This window comes from Thermobia domestica, chromosome 3 (assembly GCF_964235325.1).
Source record: "Thermobia domestica chromosome 3, izTheDome1.hap1.1, whole genome shotgun sequence".
Lineage (NCBI taxonomy): Eukaryota > Metazoa > Arthropoda > Insecta > Zygentoma > Lepismatidae > Thermobia > Thermobia domestica.
The window spans coordinates 176,849,241-176,859,767 of NC_137456.1; the positions used below are offsets into that span (position 1 = coordinate 176,849,241).

General features: G+C 34.5%; 1 protein-coding gene across 2 annotated transcripts in view; it reads left to right on the forward strand.

The window, feature by feature from the left end:
- The window catches only part of LOC145680880 (methyl farnesoate epoxidase-like), a 190,426-nt gene extending 181,177 nt beyond the window's left edge, over positions 1–9,249 (forward strand). For both annotated transcript variants that reach the window (XM_081752028.1, XM_081752027.1), the window contains exons 8-9: positions 6,277–6,421; positions 8,500–9,249. In XM_081752028.1, coding sequence (XP_081608154.1) covers positions 6,277–6,421; positions 8,500–8,681 — 327 coding nt within the window. In that variant the 3' untranslated portion in view covers positions 8,682–9,249. The remainder of the gene's footprint in view (positions 1–6,276; positions 6,422–8,499) is intronic.
- The last annotated feature ends 1,278 nt before the right edge of the window (positions 9,250–10,527 follow it).

Consider the following 10,527-nt stretch of genomic DNA (forward strand, 5'->3'; position numbering starts at 1 on the left):
TTGACCGGTTTCGGAAATTTTACCACCTAACACGAAAACCCCATAACTATATGGATCCTCCCTTTATTTGACAATATCTTGATAGTCATATTTTAATTAATTTTCTAAATTGTACTGTCTAATATGCAAGCTCCACGTACCTATGGTGTCGCTTTTTATTTCACCATATTTCGGTAACTGTTAGGCGTACCGACTTGCGGTTTCGGTAAACACACACCTCTAACGTTCTTTAAAACGTTATTAAGACATATTTTAGAATATTTAGAAATGAGAGTTCTGGGAATATCATGGTACCCGAAAACCCCCATCAGGGCGTGTGTGTAGTGTATTTAATTGAAACTACTTTTGAGGTTGTTGTAAGCCCTCGTAATTACGTTTCCGAAACTGCACCATCTAGTACGCAAACTCCACAGTTCTGTAGTGTTGCTCTTTATTTTCCCATATCTCGATATCCATAAGGCTTACCGAGTTGAGGTTTTCGGTAAACAGATGTCAGTTCCTTACATTTTAGAGACATATATTTTCATATATCTAAAAAATACAGACATTAGGTACCCCATGGTAGCCCGAACACCATTGAGGTACCCACTTACTTTTGAATGGTAATACATTTTGAGTTGTTGTTCAGCATCAATAAACACTTCATAGTTTTTCTACGTGCAACCCAAAAGTCCATACCTGACCGAACAGATTTTGTCCATTTAATCTCAAAAATGTTAAGATACTTTGTATTGTTAAGTACAACCAAATTAAGCACACTGAATATAACATTTTAAATATTTTCTGATTTTTGTTGCAGGTATTTCGTGCATCAAACCAGGATTCTGCTTGAAAGACAGTCAAAAGAAGCAGTGTAGGTTGTGGCTAAAAGTACGTCCTTTCTGAAGACAGACTCAGTTGTACTTACATTATTTTGTACGAATATATAACCCTAATAAAGATACTGTACTACAAATTATTTCTTTCTTCCATAAATTATAATAAAATATTATCTCTGTTTAAAGAAAATGATTGTTAATGTTAAGTCATTTTAATTCTTTTTCTCTGTAATAAGAACATTATCCCTAGCAATATTTTTTATCTTTGTGCTATTGCGATTGGATGAAGTAAAATTCTATACGAAGCACTATTATTTCAGACATGCATTAATAACTAATGTATTGTTCTGTATGTAAGACAATGTGTATACTGAACATGTCTAGCGAAGGTGTTGTTTTAATACAGAATCTATAACTCAGCTTTTCAGTAGTCAACTTTATTGGGAATCCGAAGAAAGAAGTTAAAAAAAAAAAATGTTGGACTTACCAGCGTGTGTGTGTTCGAATTCTGGACTAATCCAAATTATCCAGAGAAATCATTATATATTTCTTTGTTGCTATTTCAGATGTATTCTTTATCCAAGTCGTATGAAACGGAGACTTCATACATCGCTATACTTTGTATGAACTATGTTCCGTATTTACTTAATCACTTTGTAACTTTCTCTAGTGTTGACAAGGCCGCAGGTGTCAATCGAATAGTTTAGTGTTTCACTCATGTCACCTTGTGACTAAGGTACGTCCTGTCGGTATATATATGGTACTGGGTTCAATTAGCGATAAAATACATTTTTAGCGTTAAACAAATGCAAAAATCTACACGAAATGAGATACCGTGATCTCTGACTTACGGATAACACCAAGCAACTAATGGTACTGAGTGTGATTAAGTTTACTAATTACTATTTGGCTAAAATCAGTGTTCCTTTATCTATAGTTCTTTTCGTGCTTTGAATTGCAAAGTTTGAAATAACGGTTTTAAATTATTGTGTATATATATCTTCCGAGTAATTCTGAGAATCATTGCTCTTTCTTTAAGCAATGTATGAGACTGTTAAATTGCTCTTTCCTTAAAATGTTGCACTAAGAAGGATGCATCCAGGAAAGTCCAAATTTGCAGAATGTCTATAGCAGGGAAGAATAAATATGTTTAGTCGATAGCTGCACAACGCCTCCGCTGTCACCACGTTGTCACACAGCGAATACAGCGAACGTTTAAGAGTATTCTGCACTTACTATTAGGTATCGGCCTGGGAACTTTGGCGCATCTACCCAGTCTCCTTCTTGGTGTTTCATTTTTAATGGCGAGTACTGAGTAGGAATCATATTGTAAGCGAATACGTTTCCGGCTGACACCACACTTTTAATTATTGCGACATTTAAAGAAAAAAAAGACATACCTGTTAATTAAAATGTACAGAGAAGTTATTTCTGGAAAATTCTATTCAGGCCTCTTGTGGTAACAACTGCACTTTAGTAGAAGATACTATTAAGGAAAAGAATGAGGTAAAATAATCTTTATATCGTACAAGCAATGGATGATAACAGCTTAATAAATGATTGTACGTAAATCTTGTTTGAGTTTGAATATAGGATTGTATAAGGCTGTGCATTTTGCATTATTATTGAAGTGCTGCATCTAACTAACTGCAAACCATATGATAAATTCTTACAGTAATATATCACATATTGATTTACTCTGTATGGAAACGAAAATAGTTTAATATATGGTTAACCTCCTTTGTGCCAGGGGCGGATCCAGAGGGGGGCGATCGGGGCGATCGCCCCCCCCACAAGAGGTAACTTTCTTATTTTATATATAAATAAACCCATCCATAACAAGTTTGGAGCTCTTAAAAGTAGCAGTATTACCGCCGACCGGCCCCCCCCCCAGAAGTCCGTCCTGGATCCGCCCCTGCTTTGTGCCCATAATTTTAAAATTAACGCTTGTGTCACTTTTCAACACTTGACTTTGCAGTAGCTTTCCAACGAATTAGCAGGAAGCCCAAACTTATAGGACACCCTGCAGGTAAATACATTTCTTTGGACAGTTTCACTGCTCCAAACTAAGATTTGAAAAGTGTAGTATTGTTAATTTTATTATTATTGGCACAAAGGAGATCAACCATATTTTAAGCTATTTTTGTTTTCATACAGAGTAAAACAATATTTGACAACATTACAGTAAGAATGTATCATGCACTTTGCAGTATGTTGCAGCACTTTAATAATGGTGCACTATACGTACACTCTAGATCCTGCATATGTCCGATCCATACATTACAAGAAGGCAATACGTATTCGATACAGGTAAAATCTGTATATTTCATATGGACAACCTATTAGCTATATACATCCAATCTATACATTACATATGGCCAACCTGTACGCGACATACGTATAATCTATATGCTGCATGCAGACAGTCTGTAAGCTACATATATGCACTCTGTATGGTGCATACGGATATTCTGTATGCTGTATCTGGACAAGCTGTGTGCGACATAAGGAAAATCTGTATAATACATACTTACAATACGTATACTGTATCTAGTCGTACGTATGGGGCACAAGTACAATATAGATGCTGTCTCGGGGTTGAACGCAAGAAACATACGTACAGAACGTATATTGCATACTTCTTGAAATCATGCTCCGTCCTGATAGTCAGTGTATGTCGTCATTATTAACCCACATGCTACATACGACCCTGACGTCACAAAGCTAGATATTACCTCCGTATATACTTGTTACTGCAGATAACGTCACACGAATGACGTCATTGCACTTGTGCAGACAGTACGTATAATACATACTTTTTCAGCTATACGTTTGCTGCAGGATGTTATATACGTTTGTACGTTAAGTCCAGAAACTACAGGAATTACGAATGTAACCTACGTTTTTAAGTATGCCACCTACATTTTTTTTTCTCAGTGCAGATGACGTTCGGGCTTGGGATAATTTTTATCATTTAACTTTGACGGTGCAACGTATGAGAGGGGGAAGGGGAGACGGATATATATATATATATATATATATATATATATATATATATATATATATATATATATATATATATATATATGTGTGTGTGTGTGTGTGTGTGTGTGTGTGTGTGTGTGTGTGTAAAAAATAAAAATGAAGTGACTGTCTATGTGAATTCACTCTTTATCCACTCGAACGATCTCCATCAAATTTTCAACATAGATGAGGTTTGGGCCTGGGGTTGTATTTATCTATTCACTTTGACGATAGAACTTAGGGAAGGATGTAGGAGAGAGAGATACATATAAAAATAAATAAAACTTAATAACTCTTGAAACACCGGACTGATCTCGATAAAATTTTCAACCTAGATTAAGTTCGAACATGAGATGATTTTTGTCATATCACTTTGACGATCTAACTTAAAGGAGGGGAAAGACATTTACAAATGATGGAAAATGACCGAATATAGATTAGTATCGAATCTATATTTTTAAGGTCGCTGAGATTAACAGTAACACTTCTGATGTCATTTAAATCCAAATTGAGCCCCGCAAAAATTTATGAGGGGGTTATTTTATATATATTCCTGCGGTACTATATAATCCTGTTTCAGAATCCTGCGGTACTTCCACAACAATTTTTATAGAAGCAGTTGGAGAGTACTTCAAATTATATGCCCCTAGCCACACTCACTCTATAAAAATTGCTTCGTGAATACCTTAGGATTCTGAAATATGTATTTTTGGATAGGGCACATATTAGTTCCTAAGTGAAGTGTTGACCCGACTACGGTAGGTCCCATAGTTTTGGAGCTATAGATCTTTAAAGTTAATTTTTCATGTTTTCGGCAGCCTATAACTCCGAAAGGAAGCATTTGTGCACCCAAGATGGTCTATACTTTTGTCTTATTTTGGTGTCAGGAATCAGCTCCCAAACATTGTCGGTGTTGTTTTGAAACACCCTGTATATATAAAAGCAAAATCACCAGTATCAGTGTCGAATTCATACTTTTCGGGGTCGCTGAGATGAACAATGATACCTCCGATGCCTTGGCCCGCAACATGGGGAGGCGAGGTGATATATAAAAATCATCGAAAATGACCAATATCAAGGAGCGCTTTAGTAATAGTAAAAAGTGACTGACTAACGAAACATTACTATTTTTTTCTTAGTTTAACCCAGGGAAGCGGCTAATTGATGCTAGTGCCTCATAAAACTAACTTACGGCCAGGGACGTACGAAGGGTGTGGGTCCTGAGGGTCCGAACCCCCCGAAATTTCGACTTTTGTGTAAATTTAGCCTAATTTTAGGGGTAATTTTGGGAATTTTAATATAAAATACCTTCATATTGAGTTTGGACAACCCCCGAAATAAATTCCTGCGTTCGCTACTGCTTACGGCAAAAAAGTTTGATCCAAATACCTTCTTCAACCAAATACTAGTCCTTCTTCCAAGTTCCTTCAACCCCCGCAACTTACAGCGAAATGGTGCTATCAACTTCTGTTCTAACCTTTCTTAATACGTTATGCCCAGTTGATGGAGGACGAAAAGGAGTAGTATAGAGGGCTCATCTTTGGTACGAGGAGTCCCTGGTTTAATCCAAGATAATGAGAGTTTATGGTGGACAGCATTGTCCTCCGGTTTCCTGAGGTTCCTTCCGTTACCTCCCACACATTCATTTCCCCAATTCTTTCTTGATAATTCAATTTCATTGACCATCCACTTCCTTTAGTCTACAAGACTGAAAAAGACGGGTATCAAATTAGAAAAAATCACTTTCATGCTTAACATAGAGCTGTAACTCCAGCAAAAAAAGTTTTTCTTTTTCTTTTTTTTTAAAAAAAAAAGTTTCACGTTCTACGTTATTGAAACCAAGTCTAAAGAAAACGATGATGATAATGAATGAAATGGATAAAATGAAAGTTGGAGGAAATGAGAGAACTCAGAGAAAACTCACGTACAGGAAGTGACGCACCTGGGACGACATTTTATTCGTATCACTCTAATATATTATACGAGACTCGTACTTAATTAAAAATTGTGATAGGAATTAATATTTTAAGTTTTAAATGATTAGCATGAGTTAAAAACACGTATAATAAAATGAAAATTCTATGTTTTGTTATGTGTTTCTAACTTTGAATTTCGTATTGTAAATCATGAAACTTGGTACATCTTCCCTACAACAAAACTTTGTATAGGTACCAGAATTATCCTTTCAAAACTTAGCAAGGAAGTTTTGATATAGATGAATTTTGTATCTTAAGAAAGCTGTACGATGTACAGTATATCTTATAGCTGACCTATTGAACATAGTTTTTTTTGTTTTGTTTTGTTTTTAAATAGTGTTCTAATATTTTTTCCTTATTGAAGCAATATAGCATTTTTGAGAAAACACATATGAGTAAACATAATCATTATTTATACGTCTGCTGTATTGTTAATTAATCACATTTCTCTCCTGCAGCACACAGTCATTGTATCTAACTTGATGTCATGTCACATGGATAAAAATTGTTGGGATGATCCTGAGACATTTAAGCCTGAGCGGTTTTTAGAAGAAAATGGTGAAGTTAAGAAACACGAAGAATTTTTTCTTCCTTTCGGAGCAGGTAACTATAACTTCTTTTCTTAGTTATATTGTAAACCCTTTTGCTATAGGACTTATAGTTTTCGTTCTTTCTTTATTTTTGTAAATTATACTTTCGCCTTTCCAATCGAAAAGTACAATTTTCAGAACACATCACGCACATAGCAATAATAATAATAATAATAATAATAGAAATAATAATAATAATAATAATAATAATAATAATAATAATAATAATAATAATAATAATAATAATAATAATAATTTAAACAATAAGTAATGTACATAGGCGCACCCACGGAGGGGTCTATTGGGTACGAAGCCCCTCCCCCCAAAAAAAGAAACTTCCTAACACAACATACATTTGTAGCACGAAAATTTGATCTTACACTTTAGAATTACTTATCGTATTTTTGGGTACAGAATAATACTCATTCAATACTACAGAAATGTAGTGGCTTGGAGCATTGGATCTCCCCCTCCGCACACACACACACGGGCACAAAGCTTAGACTACCCGACCAAAATTTTTGGATGGGCGTCTGATCTACATATAATTCGACAAGATAAGCATGAAATTGATGTGATAACATTAAATTACGCGTTTGAATTGAAGGTTTAATAAACTAAAACGCGCTACCTCCTCTCGTGATCGAAACTGGGATACTACTGCTTCTAAGTTACTTTTGTGAAGTGCTCTTTAGGCTTACGGAGACGATGAAAAATGAATGATCGTAGTTAAATAACTAGTGAAATGACAATATGTAATACTTATTTGCTAAACGGAAGTCAAATCCTCCAAAGACACACATGTCTTACTCGTAGTAAAAAATTTCTCGGAAATTCGTTCTTTCAATATGTGTTAATTCATGCTTATTAGTTTTAAGCTTCATATATTTGCTATATGGAGATAAACTCTAGTCGCCAATTCATGAACTATCTGTGTTTCTTAAGCCTACATTTGGTAATTAATTATAATTACCAATTTTCAGCTTTTAAAACTTTTCTTCTTATTACAATGAAGAACAAGCTCTCGGATTCATTAATGATTTACAGTTTTATTTTTATCGTATGACCAATATCAATGTTCTAAATTATAAAAAAAACACTTTATGATTGATGTATACACTCTAGTCCGCAATATGTTTTGCATGTCTTTGTATCAGGATCTTAAGAATGCTGCTAATTTGAAGTGGAGAAGAGTTAAGAAACTCTTAAGAACTGCAACAGGCAACGATTTGTGTCTCCCACATTATCATTCCACGAATTATTTCATTATCATTCACTTGCCTTAATCATACGTCTTCCTTAGTCTAACGAGCATAATCGTTGGACGTTAAACTGAAATTCTTAATTTCGTTTCATTTTCTTCTTGGGTCAGAAACCTCTCACTCAGTTTGGTGCAGTCGAGATATTCGGGTTTAGGGGCTGCATCATGTGTTTTCTTATAGATTCGATTGATTTATTTCATTACTGATTTTTAGTTCAGAATTATGAAAATTCCAAAGCTTTGTTTTATACTGTTTGTCGAATATACGCTGTTACTCGATTACCTTTCTTTTGTATTCATTATGAGCATTCAAATAACCTATAACCAAAGGAGGATATCGCGTAAAAGCATAATATAAAAATGCGAAAAGTGAATAAATTGATAATGAATTTTTCACTAGTGAATACTAGAAGATAATTTCTCCGAAACAAACCAATGAAGTTGAACTTGACTGTTACTGTTTCGAATCTAAGATTGGAAGTCTGAGATTCATTTTTGAGTCTGATTACAGATGTTTATATTTAAAAAGTCTGAATTTGAAGAATTTTAACCATAAAAAGTCTGCCCGAAATGTTTATTGCGTTAATTTTTTTTTTCTGAATTGTAAGTTTGCTGCTTGAAGAATATTGAATACCCGAATTCATATGTGTATCGCATTGAATTTATAAATCTATTGTGTTACGTAGTTTTATGTTTATGTTGCTTCGGTATCATTGTAACCTGAAGTTTCGTAGTATTATTTATGAAGCTTTAATATAATAATGTTTTTATTAATATAATGTAAAATGTGTATATGTAAGTAAAAGTATGTGTTTCCTATTTAATTGCAGGGAAAAGATCCTGTATAGGAGAATCTCTAGCTAGGAATAACTTATTCTTGTTCTTCTCTGCGATATTACAAAACTATCGATTATCGTTACCTGAAGGAGATCCAATTCCATCAACGCGACCATCAGGAGGCGTCTCAGTTTCACCATTACCCTTTCGGATAAAACTAGAACCAAGAAGTTGAGAGAAGTCGCTATATTTATAATAGTTGTGACTCATATAATACGTATTCATCAGCTGTATCCTTCTAGTATTGCACTACATAAAACAATTATATTTCATAGTTTTAAGTTGTCAAAATGTTAAGTAGTTATTTTGTATTCCATCTTTTAAGTTTTGGATTGTTGTATGGCAAAAAAAAAGCACAGATTGAACGTCTTGTAAGTTATACTTAGATGACGACTTTCAGTGATTCTCAATTTAAAATCACTTTCAAACAAACAAAATAGCAAGTTGCATTTTTTAAAAAAAATAATGACATACAGTATAAGTCAGGGATAAAAGTGAATTTGAAAAGGTAGGGGGACACTTGACGTCACGCCGTGCCCCGTGCCTATCTTTGCCCATTTTAATTTTTTTAGAAAGTGTGGGAACGCCATAGATATTTTTCGGAAGTGGGGGAAGGACGTCTGCCCGCGTTCCCCTTCACTTTTATCCCTGGTATAAGTTAAAAGGAGTCTATTATATTTTAGAGGTTGCATTTAAGCAAAGACTCTCCTTTTATCAAAAAGAAAATAGGAAAGAGACTGAGAGAGAGAGAGAGAGGAGAAAGAGAAACCACATATACTTAGTGTACAGTACATGTGTATTGAGCACGAGACCTTCACCTTAACTTATCCATCTACAGACGAAACTTGTATACTCATCTTTGAAGAGAATGCGCATCGACTGATAACTCTACATAGTATCTTGTTAAATTTGTATTTATCTTTTACAACATAAAAATAGTGTTTTATAGTAATGCCGTTAATGATTTGAAATACATGTACCATTTATATATGTAAAAAGTACGTTGTGGTTTTTTTTAATCTACAAGCGTCACCCATTGGTTATATCAGGAATGTTTATCAAAAATTAAGAACAACTAAAATAATCTAGATTTTTATAATCTTGGAACAACATATAGCTATGAATTTAACTATTTTAAATCAAAAATTATTAGTGTAAATGTCACAAACTAGGGAAAATAAATAAATCTAATTAAGTACTTTTTCTTTGTAGTTGTTATTTAAAAATGACCCCACATAATCTACGTCTTGCATGAATTCATTAAACATGTACTTGCTCGTAATGAATAAAGGTAAGTTCTTCGTTTGTTTAATTCCTTTTCTTGTGTATGTAAGTCAGAAGTGGCCAACGCGTTGCCCGCGGTGTACTAGTTGATCAACAAGTTGCGAGATGTGGGCCGCATTGGTATGAGTTGTACTGTCTGCATCAACCATTGCTATTGTTTTATGTTTAACTCTAGCGGGCTAGTGAACGGACGACTCTGACCTCTAGTGGACTGATTGGACGTTACCCGCCAAAGAGCGCAAGATCTTACTTGCAAATTCTCTGGAACTTTTGATTTCAAATGGCAAGGTTGACACATGTCGAAAGTTCGGGATCGTAAGATTCTGAACTTTTGAATGATGGCCAGTGGCGGATCTAGAAGGTAAAAGCTGAAGGGGCAGCCAGAAACCAGACTATGATAGGTGTATTATGAGTTTACAATTTTTCCAGGGTCCTGCAAGAGTTTCCAACTTAACTCTCTCTCGATGGATATTATGGCTAGGTTGGACGTTGACATTGTGGACATCAAATATCGTTTTACGCATTGCGTAACAGAGAAACTGCAACTGAAACTACGTATACCTAATATTTAAAAAAAAAATCCAATAAAGAATAAAAGGCAACGCTTACTATAAACTTTCAGAAGTATATAAACATAGTTTCAATTATTTTTGTGACTCAAAAAACGGCTTGATCCGCCGCTGGTTACTGTATCCACTATATACAACAAATGGATTGTACTATTATAGAAGTAGATG